This window comes from Amblyomma mixtum, chromosome 5 (genome assembly GCF_055824585.1).
Source record: "Amblyomma mixtum isolate Tamu chromosome 5, ASM5582458v1, whole genome shotgun sequence".
In the NCBI taxonomy this organism is placed as follows: Eukaryota; Metazoa; Arthropoda; class Arachnida; order Ixodida; family Ixodidae; genus Amblyomma; species Amblyomma mixtum.
Window position 1 is genome coordinate 100667996 of NC_143016.1, and position 15570 is coordinate 100683565.

General features: G+C 45.5%; 1 protein-coding gene across 4 annotated transcripts in view; it reads right to left on the bottom strand.

Moving 5' to 3' along the window:
- LOC149343208 (calcitonin gene-related peptide type 1 receptor-like) overlaps positions 1–15570 on the bottom strand; it is a 73892-nt gene that overhangs the window by 21719 nt on the left and 36603 nt on the right. For all 4 annotated transcript variants that reach the window (XR_016283109.1, XR_016283108.1, XM_089545757.1 and 1 more), the window contains one exon: positions 8139–8205. Coding sequence is in view for 2 of the 4 variants with exons in the window: in XM_089545757.1 (XP_089401883.1) it covers positions 8139–8205 (67 nt within the window). In the remaining 2 variants the exon portion in view is untranslated. The remainder of the gene's footprint in view (positions 1–8138; positions 8206–15570) is intronic.

Genomic DNA, 15570 nt, shown 5'->3' on the forward strand with positions numbered 1-15570 from the left:
GACGCCGCGAAACACAGAAAGGGGCTCCAAAGAGCTGTGCTCTAAAAGAAAATATGATGTCTCGCTGTAACTGTTGTCTGGCTTTTAAAGGTTTGCAGTTTCGTGATCAGTACCTTATGATGGTAGGCATTTACTTTCCCGAAAAAATTACTCTGCGTGTCAAATACGCAGCAGCCATTAGATGACATTCGAAGAAGCTTTGTAGACGTGATGATCATGGACGCACATTTGCAGCCGATCCAAGAGTGAACTGCCTCAAAATGTGCCAGTCGGGCGATTAGTTTTCAGTTAACAAGCTACAAAGCGCTGTAACGCTTTGAAGAGAAGTTTATTGGACTGATTATTCATACAAAGGGACCATAGTCCCTCACAAAGACAAAAACACCAAGGCAGCGACTAGTGTCGCTCGGTACAAACAAGCTATGAAACAAGCGCTGTTCCAAACGAGAGACGTAGCGTCTCGCGAAGGTCGGTCCGGCCAAACCGTGACATACCCAGATATTCTGGACAAGCGCACTTTTTTCAACTAGAAGTTTTTATGAACGGATTTGCTTTTTATTTGCATATATAAGATTCCACTAGAAAAATTAATGTGCCCGCAGATTCCCCCTCGGGACACTTTTAGTTTTTTGCTACTTATTGTCATAAACGCACCCCATTGGTTTTTTACGGCAGTCTTAACTATTTGGTACGCGGGCAAGACAAACTTTAGAAGCAGGATTAGCTACGCAACGAAAGGTTATATCATTCCCATCAATAAGTTCAAAACAGTTCTTAGGATATTCCACGGTTGCTTTAGAATTAAAAGTGATGTACAAAAAAACTAGAATTGAATCCTGAATTGTCAAATGAGATGCTGCGATGGATGGATGGATGGAAACAACTTTATTACACCAAAAAAAAAAAAATATTCCAGGGTGGTCCCCTACTGGTCCAGGAGTCCACGGGCTTGAGCTTCACGTAAAGCCCGATCCACTAGCCATTTCTGGCCGGCGGGCTGAGCGGTCAGTAAAGCAGCCTCCCAGGAAGAATGAGTGGGATTGGGGATGGGGGGTACTGCCTTTGGGGAAGGACATTCCCAAAGGTAGTGGAAAAGTGTGGATCTGGGCACGCCACAGGTGGTACAATCAGGAGGAAAGGTGGGGTGAAAGCATGAGAGACGGTGGGGGGAAATAAAACAGCCTGTCTGTAATTGTCGCCATGTGGCGCTGGATGAGGGCGACAAGGTACTGTGGGGTGGTGGCAGTGTCATGCGGCTGAGTTTGTAGAATGTTGTAATTTGATGATATGTACACAGGACCGATGTAGCCTATTTTGCAGGGTTGGGTGCCTGATCATCCGGGGTCCGGGAGGAGAGTTCTCGGGCCAGCGCATGAACGCGCTCATTACCGGGGATCGAGGCATGCCCAGGGACCCACGACAGAGTAACCATTCGGTCGAGAGAGGTGACTGTGGCAAGAATACGATGTGTTGCCGGCGCCATGCCCTTTAGGTAGTGGCGGTACGCGGCCTGGGAATCTGTGCAAATTTCGGTAACGTTTTTGACAATGGTGGAGTGGGCCAGAGCAAGTGCGATGGCGGCTCCTTCCGCTTCTGCAGGCGAATTAGTCCGGATAGTGGCGGCGGCCCCCACTGTGCCGTTTTCATAGGCTGCGACTGGTGTGAAATATCCTGGTTTCGAATTTTCTGCCGCGTCGACATAAGATGTGCAGCCTTGGCGGGCCCGCGTCGTAACTCAAAGCTTCTGTCATGCACATATACTATCTCCTTGAAAAACCGCATACGGTCATAGAATGCCTAGGCATGTTTCATTGAAACTTTACTGTCGTTGCCATAGCCTACTGCTGCACTTGGCGGCAGTCTTATGATTTATGAAGGCGTTATTCAGTGCAAATTAACGCGACCGGAGAAGTTAGAACGCGGGCACAAGGAAACAAGAATAGTTAATAAACAGAAATAAATACAAACAAATTTGATTAGCGCTTTCTATTATAGGAATCCGCACTTACGTAGTAATTATCTCGTTGTTCTGCTGACTACGGCGGACTTCCTGTTCTTCCGACCGCGACAATGTACGAACCTACCACGGATTGCTGTAGCTGTGCGATGGTGAATACTGGAACCGAATATATATAACACTGTATCTTGCACACGAGAAGGTTTCATGAAGAACGGCGAAGTACCGTTTTAATAGCACACGTAGGAGAAAAAAAAAACAGAAACGAAGAAAAACGCCGAGAAGGTATCAGAAGAAATGAACGCTGGCGCTACAAGGACGCTAACAAGAAAGGGACACCACATCCGCATGTGGTGTTCCTTTCTTGTTAGTGTCCTTGTGGCGCCGCCGTTCATTTCATCATGCCCCAACTAGCTCCTCAGGCCATTCTTCTGAAGGTATCAAAACTACTTTGTAACAATATTTTCCCAGGTTAGGAGTTCTGTTCGCGCCATGCCGAAAATATGAGAATACAAGCCGTTCTTTCACGAACGGCCCACTTTCACGATGCGTTCAAAGCAATATTTACACACCTTGCCCGAAACTCTCCCTTCAATCCCTACCTAGCAATCTCCTTTCTGTTTGCACATACGCCGCGGCGCGAAAACAAACTTACTGTTGCTTCATGCTCGACATTCCGTTGCGCTGTACGCGTGCAGCCCTCGTCGAAGACAAGCAATTAAAAGAGCACCGCTTCCATGCACAATAGGGACACTCAGTTCGCGTATGCCGGCATCAAGCCCGCGTGGTGCGGGGCCGTATTCTTGGAACGGAAGATTTATTGGCTGCCAGCCTGCCTGCTCTTCTGGAGCGTTGCCTGTCTTGATTATTTTTTGTTAGCGCTGCAAAGTAGGGCAGTGTCTTGGCGTCCACTGTAAAGTGCGTTCGATGCACTGCGGCCCCCGCCTGCAGCCTATGTGTGTATATATAGTTCAAGTGCACCAAACGGCCGGAATAAAAACGGAACAAATAGAGCCGGCTGCCAGCACTTCATTTTCTGCCAGATAGGGACGAGGTAAGAATTTACGGCGTCTCACACTTCCGGAAGCGTATATATATATATATATACACACACACACACACTCTCCCATACCTGTTCCCGACGTACAACAAAGACAGAGGACCCACACTTTATAGCCGTCGCCAGGCTCCCCTATAGGCACCCTGCACCCGCCAGGCACCGCCACCGTCGAGGCTGCGTTCAGCTCCCCCGCGCGCCCAGTTCGTCGTCCCTGTCAGGAAGGCTCACCCCGCGACTGCGAAGGGATGGCGTCTGCTAGCGGCTGCCACTGTTCGTAGAGGCGGGATTTCGACCTATTCATTCGTGAGGCTGAAAAATTCTTTCGAGGAGCGAACGTCAGGAAAGGAACGAAGATTTTTGAAGCTGGCCATGTACACAACGTGAAAGAGGCGGTATCTTGAGACGGGAGCGAAGTAGCAGCCCGGTGCACTGTTCAGACAAGCATCCCTGCGCCACCGAAAACCACCAAATTAACGCTAAGAAATATTTGTATCTGGTGCCTGTTACCGCTGAACTCTCACTCATTTTTTTTTATGTAGCTATATTCCAGTAGACAGCTTGTTACCGCAAGCTGTAGTTACAAGGCAGGCATCGCAGGCAAGTGTAAATGCGCTGCTACCGTTGCCGTGTTTTTGGAGCGGTGTGAAACGCTCTGCAAAACGAGCCAACCGCAAGCCTGGAGCGTTCCTGCATTTAAAAAAACTTACCCTAAACTTTCAAAGACGGCCAGGCGGCATAGCATTGAAGGTAATTAGAAAAGTCCAGTTTTTGAGCGAGCGGCGCAAACTTGACTTCATAACATTCTCGTCTGCCGCACCTTCGGTGTTCGATGTGAAATGCCCTGTTCAAACTACGCCTTGAAATGATGTACCCATGGCGTAATCTGCCGCTCATATTTTCTAATTTTTCCAGCAACTGCCAGGTCCTTGTCGCTGCAACACGTGTGTCAGTGTTTTGATGATATGAGATGTCCAATGAACGAGCTTTTGCAAGCAGAAAAGGATGCAAGCTGCGGCGAAGCGCCTGTGCGCACTGAAACTCCTGCGGAAAACATAAAACTTTTTGACTGGGATTGTGCAAAAAAGGGGCATCCCAGCTACTTCATGCAGGATTCTTGCAGAAAGCGTGTGCTCAAAAAGCGGGATTTCATTGCAAGCTTTGTTTGATTTCTACACATTCAGTACAAGTACCCTAAATTTTCGACATTAGCATTGTACTAAATTATCACTCAGTCGTTCAGATGTGGAGGCAAAGATTTATCAGGAACATGTTGCCGTTGCCCCTGAAAACGTGCCTTTACTGTCGAAAAAGACGCTGGACGACAATGCACAGTGGAAGCGAGAAAGGATTCCGCGCATAACTGGAAGTAAGGTAAACGATTCTTTACTGCGCAAAATTCGGGCTTCTTCCTCAGGCGTGACTGCGGGAGAGTTATGGGTGGCTTTTTAATACCACATATTGTTTACAGCCATGCATGAGTCAAGTAAGCTTCTGCACGGGTTTGACCACTGCTAGACCAGAAACAGCGCGTGCGTGTTGCCCGTCGCGAAGGGCGGGCAGTCTCCCAATGTCGCCTCGGAAATCCACAAAACCTTGTCCCAGGCGAATTTATATACGCATTATTGCATCCTGTAACACAGCAGTGTGTCCTGCTGTTGTTATGTGCCATTTTTTGCTCGGTAAGGACGCCCAAAACTGCTTCGGGACGGCGCGCGCAGCACAGCGGGAGCTGTCGGACTGCTCCCGCCTTCCTGACAGGGACGCGCGCGCCGCCGCCAGTGGCGCGCGCGTCGCGCTGGAGTTAGATGCGCAGGGTGCCTATACCTCTCCTTCAGCGAAAATGTGGAGTTCGTTTGCGTTTTGTATGCTTTGGAGCAAAAGCATGGACAGGGTAGTCAACGACTGCCTGTGGAGAGAGCCGAAAGAATGCGTTTGTGACGACCGTCTTTGGCTTATTTTATACTTCCCGTTCTCGATGCATTTCAATTTTAACCCTACATTTTGTCTCTATTTTCGTCTCCTTGTCTCAATTTTTTACATCTTGTTCTGTGCGTGTTGCTCGTACTGCATATTTTATTGCCCGTCGTCGTATGACCATGAAATATTCACTTGCTGCCTCTAAATAGATCAGGTCTTCCTTCTGTCCGGAGATAAGCTTAATCAAGAATTCCTGGACCGAGTTCACCAATACATCCTTACAACTATGTGCGTAAGACCGGTTCCGGATTGACCGGCCTTTTTTTCCTATGGGCTATCGTGACTGGCTGGTCAGTGGGAGGAAATGAGCCAATTACGAGCCACTGCAGATAGCTTTGTGGATTAGGTGAGTGTGTGTTTTTTTATTATTATCGCGGACTCGTTCATCTCTTGTGCATGCTTGATTTTTTATCTTCCTCATATATCTTTCTTGCTTTTAGTAATTTACACACTTAATGAACCTTTATTTTTGTGCTGGTAGAGAATAATTACACTCTTATACTTGTTCTATTTCTCCAAATATCCATGACAAGTAACTCCCTCTTACTGACTTAGCGCAACAGGAAAAACACGGATTTTTTTTTCCAGGACGGAGAAGACGTCGAGAGGTTTTCATAGATTTTCACCACTACACTCATAATGATGAAGGGGTGAAAAAGATTTACGACGGAAAGAAACAAAGGGTTGCAAGATCACCGATAAATGAAGAAAGCGAATTGTCTGGAACATTTTCTTTCGTTAAAATTTAAGCAGCGCTAACTTTTAGCACGAATACACAGAGGACATGACAGGACGGGCGCTGACTCCAACTATGTTAATTGGACACGTTTTTCGTAGAACATATAAGAACATATCTTATATGTTCTACGAAAAACGTGTCCAATTAACATAGTTGGAGTCAGCGCCCGTCCTGTCATGTCCTCTGTGTATTCGTGCTAAAAGTTAGCGCTGCTTAAATTTGAACGAAAGAAAATGCATAACCAACTAGCCCCGCAGCGTGTTTTACTAAGTGTCTGGAACAGATACTTAAGTTTGGAAGACCAGAAAAATACCGGTGTTTCAGCGAACACTTTCAAAAATTCTCATAAGTAGAATTTTCTTGGTAAAAATATGGCTTTTGCAGCATAGCATTACCAACGTTGGCGGACACCAGAAAACCGGTGAATCATATTAGGTAGTAAACTGGTTCACTAATTTTTAATAATTAATTTTTAACTATTACAGTTAGGCGCCTAGTTGCAATTAGATATTTGTAGCCGGCCGTTAGTAATAGCCATATCAGGTTTTAGAATTTCGAAAATGCGATTATCCTCGGCGCTGTGGCTCGACAAAATTTGACTTTTTCGACTAGTTACGTGCACTGGAAAGGTTGCTTTGCCTGCATGCTTTCGATAGCGCATGTATTTTTCGCACGATGCAGCCAAACTTTGTCGAGCCACAGTGGTGAGGGTAACTGCGTTTTCGAAATTCTAAAAACTGATATGGCTATTACTAACGACCGGCTACAAATATCTAATTGCAACTAGGCGCCTAACTGTAATAGTTAAAAGTTAATTATTAAAAATTAGTGAACCAGTTTACTACCTAATATGATTCACCGGTTTTCTGGTGTCCGCCAACATTGGTAATACTATGCGGCAAGAGCCATATCTTTACCAAGAAAATTCTACTTATGAGAATTTTTTAAAGTGTTCGCTGAAACACCCGGTATATGTACGCATGGCAATGCATGAAACCTAACTGTGACCCCAAATTAGAAAGAATTACAACTGCAGATTTTGTAACTCTGCCCGCTTGTGCGCTTTTCCCAACCTATAAAATTGCAGACAAACAACTCCATGTTGAGCGCATGAATGATGGCAGATTTTTTTTTTCGTTTTTGAAAGTGTAAACCTTCCTTCTGTCTGGCCGCCTTTACACTCCAGCAGCAAACCTTGGGTGTTGATTGAAGTCCGCCCACAACCACTAGCCACATCAAACAACACCGCCAGCAAGTACTGTAACTAATGGTATCCAAACTGTTACTGACACCGAAATCGGAAGGCGCACTTTCAGATCTGCCGGCCCATATTGCCCAGCTATAGGAGGAAGTACTATCTGTCAGGCAGGAAAAAGTAAAAAAAAAAAAGAAATTAAGGAATATAATAAAAAAGAAGGAAACTCCTAGAAAAATCTTTTTTGCAATTTTTCCCAGGAACTTCCAAGAGGCGCTGTGATTTTAGCATGGTATCTTGCGAAAAAATAAAAAAGACTGTATTGTGTAAGAGGAATTAAAATCGCAGGAAGAACGCTTCGTCTGCAGCACCATTCTGTTATGGCTGCTTAGGCAGTGCGCCCTCATTGCCAACTCAGGACACCACAGAAAATAAGCCGAGCCATAGTACTTCAATGCTTGCAAAAAACATTGAAGGACTATGACCGAGCTCATAAAATTTGGGCCTAGGAAACACCGCCGGGCCGAAATCGTTTTCTACAAACATTTACTTCTTGAACTAATGTCACGTGCAGCAGTTAAAGGTAGAATATAATAGCAATTAGAACTGTACCGACGTCTTTCTTGAACTGCATCCTGAACGAACTATTACAATGCTTATTTTCTTCTATGGCCGACAGTTATCGTTTAAATTTCACAGGTTGAATGTTCTTGCTGGCTGGCTTTGGAACTGAAACCCTTAACATATGCCAAGACACAGCAGTCAGCATTTCCCGAATCTGATACCAGCACTCTGAGAAAAGGCGTAGTAATTAACGGAGTAATACAGGAGTACTACGTTACTCAAAAAAAATAATCAGATACAACTCAAGATCGAAGCAGCAAATGTCCCGGAGCCCCTCGAGCCACTGGAGTCGACCGATTCTCCCCCTCTCCCGTTTGAGCGTTCCCTTTGGACCTGCTAGCGGGAAATCGCAAGTTGTTCTAGATGAGTGGGGAATAACGACGGCTTAATCGGAATAACAGCGGCGTCATAAAAATCGGTCGACGCTATTAGATAGAGGGCTTTCTTTGAGGAGTGTCGTCGCCTTCGTATTAGAGTTGTATTCGACTATAGCGACATTCACTTGCAGACTACCGCTGCTTGACCGGGAGAAACAACGGGTTGCGATTAGATGCTAAAAAGCAGTAACAAAAAGCGGGAAACTTACGAAGAGGCAGAAGAGACCGGGAGCCAGCGTGATCCAGTTGTACCCTTCGACGTTGTCCATCCAGCAACTGCGTCCAGGAAGCAAACTCAGCGATCACGTGACAATGTTGCGATAAAAAAGAATTAACATAGGCGTGCATACGTGCACTAAAGCTTCTGTGCCACATAATGACTATGAAATTCTGGCAGTACATCTAATGCAGGAAGAACATCCATGCAAACACGAATACCCCAATATAACGCGTGCAGCTTTGCTGTGTTAAACGTAATCACCATTGCATTTTTATTTATGCAGAACCACTGTTACCGTTTCGTTTATCTCCTGAAAAAAAAAAGTGTATACTGTCAATCACCGCCTGGGCAGAAGTAGCAGTACATGAGGTTGTTTTCGGAATGATATTATATCTTTTTAGCTAAATCTGGAGCATGCACCTGTTAAGGTACCACGGAAGGTACACAGAAGAAGGCAGCACAAGTCTATGTTGAAACATTAATACACATGCACGAAGAAAGTTAATGCAGAGAGCCACATTTCGGTATCCGTAATGCCATTTAAAACAGTTACGAATGAACTGTCTTGTTGGTTGAGAATCGTTATAAGGCATGATGCAGCGTTCACAAGTGCAAGAACCATGAAGAGAAAGGGGTTAAGACGGTGAATACGAAAAAAAACAAGGCCTCTGCCGGCAGAGTACAGGTGAAAAATGGCCCCGAGAATAAAGTTCAAACAAATAAAAGGAAATTGAAAAGATCTTTCTCAGCCGCTACTGATTCTTCATTGGTCTCGTATTTCCACTTTAACCCTCTTTTCGCGGCACAGTTTCCACTCTGGGTGTGCCATCCCTTACATCCAAATTTTTCAGGACATAACGACCCAGCACGTTTTTCTTTTCACACTGTCGGGCACAGCCCTAACATTCAGGAAGGTGATGTCTAGCGATATGTTGTTTGCATTGGCTTTTTTAAGCAATGTGCAAGCCTGAACAGGTTCGACCTTGCCACTACTCGCTCTGAAACTATATTACAGTCCTCCTTGCACGTTATGTTGTTCTAAGCATGAAAATTTCATTTCATTGCTCCAGTTGTCACCTACTACATTAATGGCGATATTTGAAGTTGTCTGTTGGATATGTCAGCCTTATCTTATTTCCTTCTGATTATAATGCCCCTAAACAGAATCACAATGTCTGTTTATTTAGAGTTTTCTAACGGTTTGAACAACGTATTCATTTTAATTGGGCGAAATGTGTTAATTGGTCTCAAGACAATTTGGCCTTGTCCCTATGCCGTATAATCAGAATTTTTATTTTCAGAGCTTTTCCGGACTATTCTGCTTAATTTCATTTTTGAAACTCCTTTTTTTGCGGTCTCAGATAAGACTACAGTACTTCTTATATAAGACCTGAATATGCTTCATAAAAGATTATTTAGTGCGTCATATCCCTGTAAACTGTTTCCTTCTGCGTCCTAAGCGTGAACTGGGACTGTCTCCTTATTTGTGGTGCTATCGCACAGTTTCAAAAAATTTCTCAGCCAAGCACGTCTTGCTTGTCTTGACATGTTTCAGGCTTCCAGAGATCATTTGAAGACGATTTTTTTTCTTCCGGATCCTGGATACACGCCACCAGTTTTTCTTTTGGAGGGGAAAAGTCTCAATTTTTTTCTCGTGCAGTTCCTCTTCGGAGAGCTGTGCCATTCTGGCCGATCTGTGTCTTCACGACGAATAAGACATACCTTTGAACATGACACTTTCTAAAACATCAAGGTTTCCTTTTGTCCTTCCACCGGAATTGCTGTTGTCCTCCTATTACATTAGTCATCATGTGCTCAAAGTAGCAGTAGTTTCAGTTTCCGGGCACTTTTTTCTTCTTCTGCCTCGATGCTTGCTGCGATGTTTGTTATTGGTTGCTCATCAGTAAACGATTCCATGCTTATCTCCTCCGTGGTCAGGTGTCCCATGTTGAAAGAAATTGGTTTGAGATCCCATAATAATCCATTCAAGGTTATTGCAAGCTCCTTCCGATGTATAGCAGTAACCAAAAGCGAATTACTTGTTTCGTTACCAGTAAAACGTTTTAACATCGCATTTGTGTTATCTCTTTAAAATGACATCATCATGTTGCTTTCAGTGAACAAGTATCAAATCAGCCTCATGGTCATCACACACACGCAGGTTCTCGATGTGGGCATTCTCAAAACTTGGCAGTGTGACCCGACTTGCCTCCGAACTCAATGTCTATGCATGCAAACAGTGAATTATAGATTTCCTTTTGTCTGTGGTTGCAGTCTGTCCCCAAAGAGCCTGCTCCCAGTATTGTGTTCTTTCCGCCGATTAGACCTGCAATCCAGAGATGTCCAATACACGCAGTCCACATAATTTGCCAGTAAACCTTCTGATAAGTCACTGAACCTTACTCACATCGTTACATTTCTCTTAATAAAAGCCCTTTACGTGGCCTCAGTTAAGAAGTGAAAAATCAGCTGTCGGTCTCATGCAAACTCTAGAGGGTCCGCCTGCGAATGATGACTGTCTGGGCTTCCATTTGCAAACTAGTCAATCTCTTTCCCAGATCTGTATCGTAATCTCTCTTCCCCCCCCCCCCCCCCCCCCCCCCCCCCCCCCCCCCATCGTACCTTCAAGGACTTTTCGCAACTGATTTGACTAGCTAGCATCTATTCACAAGTGTCATGCACAGTGCCGCCACGCGGTCGCATCGGGTACTGCCGAAGAGATGATGCCGTCGCGTTCCATGCAGCTTCAGAAGACGGTGGGCGCCTCAAAGTTCCGGCTGCCACCCCTGGAGGGCGCGAGTATCGGCGTCTCCCGCTTCTGTTTATAAGCTGGGTCCCACAGCGCGTTTAGCTTGTTATTGTCTTTTGGGTTGTTTTTTGCGCGTACATAATGCCCATGTGCACGTGCAAGCGACAAAATGCGGCTGAGAAATAAAGGAAACTACATTTTTACAACCGCTGCGCTCTAACAGTCCGGCGAAAGGCAATATAAACCGGCATATGTTTCTTTAGATTCTAAGCTCAAGTAAGAAAGGATAATAAAGATTAAAAAGCCCGCGATTAAAGCTATGAAGGTTTCTAGTCCGCATTCAAGCCTCGGCGACTTGTTGAACGCCAGCAGTGAGTCATTATTTTGACTGTCTTAAGTTATATTCAAGACTCAAAGGAAACATTGCGGATAGAATGCGGCTGAAATGCTACATGGGGTAAAACGCGATATCTTATCACTTATCAACGTTAACTTTTTAATGAGCTAACATAACAACTTGATATTTATGCGCTACGATCCATCACATGTTCAATACAATCGAGTTAAAAGTTCTCCAGACTGGCCTGTACTAAGCCAAGGAAAAAAATTGTGAAATGAGCCGTGGTGAACGAGGAGGAAGTGGCCGAAAAGGCACGAAACTCTGCACGCCAGATTTCTTAAACTTGTGCACTTCCATTATCTGGTGTCCGAGAATAACGCCAGTGTTTAGTTAAAACAATTGGTTATTGTATTTTATGCGAAGTTCCAGAATTTTTGCGGCACGGAGAATTAGAGAGGTCATGAGATGGCCTACCAACAAATCGTGCTTTTACGTTGCAGCTACTAGCCACGACGCTGTTAAGGGTAAGTAAAAAAGAAGTAGAATCTCCCACTGGAAGCGCCGCCCATATTCAAGTAGCCTGAGTGACGTCATAACCCGAAAGTGCAGTCGTCTGCTGCACGGTCGATGCGGGAACAGAACGCGCGCCTACTTGAGTCCGGCCGTGGCACATTGACCGTGGCACGTACAAGAACGAAGCGGCACATGCCCTTCAAATGAGGTCCTCCCGCCAAAGTGTTCACTGATTTTCATGACGTCGCGGTTAATCCGATTAAGCAGTGGTTATTGCACTTTCATCTGCCACCCCCGGCGATTTCCCGCTATAGTCCCATACAACTCAAGAATTCGGCGGGTTTTCCCTGTCAAGGGACTCCCTTACAGCCAATGGCGTCGGCCTATTCCCATTACCCTGCTTGTGTGACCACAGCCGGTCGCGACCGGCTGTGGTGTGACAATGCAGAATGGAGAGAGGCGTCTATCTCCGACCACAGAGCGAAAAGATTATCCTCTTGCACCTACTACTTCCTGCTTCGCCCCACTGCAGGGTCACAGAATCGGCCAACGCCGGATGAGTAATGTGGGCAGTCTAGAAGGGTGCCTCATTTTGCCCACGCGGTGGATTTTTAATTTCATTAAAGATGAGCCTGTTCCTATTAAGCTGGACGTTTCATGCTTGGTGAGGGCGATGCCATGACGGTTGCAAATAATTCGGCACTATATGTTTTCATAACTGCTAACAAAACATAACGGCGACGATTTGCGAACTTGTGTCGCACTCTCGCCTACTCTTTGATAAAACAAAAGCGCCTGTTTCCTGTACAGTTCAACCTCTGGAACGCTTGCAATTACCAGTTTCCTTTCCGGATTAGCACAGAATTCGGAGTGCGAACAGCCTTGTAGAACCTTGGAGCTGCCTCCACAGCCTGTATCGGCAGTGACTAGCACTTGTGGTAAGGGAGTAGTAGTAGTTACGACTTTCTTTAAAGCCTCCGCTACGTTGCTTGTGAAGCAATCACTGATAAACATGCTACCGACAGGACTTGTTCACGTTATACGTCATCGGGAATCGTTGCCCACCGGTGTTTAAGGTTTAAGGTTTATCAAAACGAAATACAAATGAGTTATAAGTTTCATAAAAAAGTTAGTACAGTAGGAGGTCCCAAAGTGAAAACTGTCTGGGGGACCTCCCATCAGGAATACATAAGGAAAGTGCAGAAGTTTGGCAGAGGAGCTGGAATAAAAGTATACAATCAAGTTAAAACCTATTAGTGTAATATGCGGCAATGAATAAGTTATACAATAGTTAGCGGGCATAATTTAACAAAAAAGGCATAAAATAGAAAAACATAAGAGCAATAGAAGAACACAAAAAGACATCAGGTAACAATGAGCATTGAATAAATGCAGATATAAAACACAGGCGGAAAAAGAAAGAAAAAAAAAGAGGTCCCAGATGAGTAACAATATGACCGTTTGCTGTCAGAGTGGGAAACGGAAAATAAGATGAAGGCAACCTTAAGCATGGCATGAAGCTGAATGGGTTGATAGGAGATGTTTTTTTAGTAAAGTGTAGAAAGCGGGCTGCGAACGTGCGGATTTGATTGCTAGTGGTAATGAATTCCAGGTTTTGATGGCGGTGTTGCTCCAAGAGAAATCACTAGGGCTTATATGCGCACTCTAAACCGCCATTGATATTTTTATATGTGGTTTGTTGTACGCAGACCACTTTTTTTTGTGTTGTGCTTGTCTACTCATCCAGATGCTATGGCGTATGCGCTAAAGTGAAGTGGAAAACGGCGCCAGCGGCTGTGAGCTCAGCGCACACGGACTACGTGCACTATTTGGCACTTTGCGATGTTTTGAAAGGCTAGCGTTCTCGAGTACTGGAGGATTGCACAAGCCTTACGGAATCTCCTTGCATTCTTGTTGGTTTTTCCGATATTCTATGTGAAAAACAAGAGACAAGGAGGCAATGTTCTGGTGTTGAACTCCTGTTGCGAAACACAAACTTCCTTCTGTCAGTTCCCGTTTTTCTACAATCTTGCTGTGCCCTTGAAGCCAGATTTGTGCATCGTTTTCTCTACCTGTAGCTGTTTGAGAAATCGGGTGTAGGAAAAATTGACCCCGGAAGAAAGGTCCCCATTAGAAAGCGCCTAGTTGAAAAAAAAAGTCCCGAAGTGAAAAATTGCGCGAAGAATAATTTCTTCCAGAGGGGGGGGGGGGGGGGGGGGGAGGGAACCTACTTGAAAAAAAGTTTCTCTTTATTGGACTGTCTCTTGACTTTGAGAATAGATGTAAGCATGAAGTAGTTTGCATTACCAGATCCCACTATGGTTACTTGGTTTGATTTATGGGGTTTAACGTCCAAAAGCGACTAAGGCTATCAGGGACGCCTTAATGAAGGGCTCCGGAAATTTCGACCACGTGGGGTTCTTTAACGTGCACTGAAACAGCACAGTGCACGGGCCTCCACAATTTTGCATCAATCGAAATGCGATTACCGAGGCCACGATCAGACCTGCGTTTTTCGGGTCAGCAGCTGAGCGCCATAACCACTGAGCCACGGCGACGGCTTATACTATTGTTATTTAGTGTAGGTGACGCCATGAAAAGCCACAGTACAACGCACTTCCGCCGGTGACTAGGCTGAAGCCCCCACCGATCCAGAGACGCACTAACCCTCATACACTCTCTTTGCACTGCCATCACATTTTTAATGGACGCACCAAAGTGGGTGGTGGTGGTAAGAACGTACTGGCGGGACTAGACTTAATGTGGGCTGTCGAAAATTGCTCCTCCTGAGTCACTGATTAAAATGATTGTGGCTCTACAACTGATCCATAAGGCCAGTGTCCTCTAAAAATTTCAAAAGTGATTGTGACACTGATCGCCGCTCACTTCATGACCCTTGGGTACTCGATGATTGTCATTGCATTTGTCACAGCACCAGCGGGGGGACGAACACCTCCCGAAATCAGTTCGTTGTTTAGTCAATTCTATGCCGATGGGTGGAATTGGTGTAGCGTGCAATGTTCTATTGTTGGTCCTGTGTCCTCCATCAAGAGTGGCCGAGTGGATGCTCCACATCGCAGGGGATAATTTGGAGGCTTCCGCCGGATAGTTACGACGTTTTAGCTCTGTTTAATTGCTTGTAGATACCGGTAACATATCATGTACCAAATCAGTCTAGAATTTCTCAGGCAGCTTCTGGAACTGGTTGCTTGGGGAACGGTCCATAATTAAAGCTCCTCTGGAGCCAGTACGTTTAGCACAGCCCCACCGGGGACAAGAATCCAATTTAGAGCGCACTACATAACGGTACTGTACGTAACGTAATATAAGCTGAGCTCCTGGCCAGGGGAAAGCTCATGCTGATTAGAAATCCGGTGGGTCCTCGGCGGCGCTAGGGATCTAGCCCCCTACCTGCGCATGCGAGACGGATGCGCTAATCACAGTGGGTTACTGGACGTTAGACGGCACCCGTTCGGGGTTATTTTTTCCTACTTCGAAAATGGGGACGTTTTACCCGGGAATGTTTTCTCCGAGGACATTTTATCCGCGGACGTTTTTTCCGGAACCCTAACCAATCACCGCAGGAAACATGTGCCTGCACGTCAAGGGGCATGCCTAGGCTGTAGTGCGTTTGGTCTCTACATTTGCCTCGCGCAGATGTCACGTTCGTTCGGGAGTCGTTATTTTTTTTATTAGAACCCCTTTGGTGCGTGCCGCACCTCTTTTACCGTGCTGTCACGTGTAGGATGTTTTGTCCACCGTACCAGCCCCAACTGCCTATGGCGGCTTTTATCGCTCTTCTAATGTTTGACTCAGTCT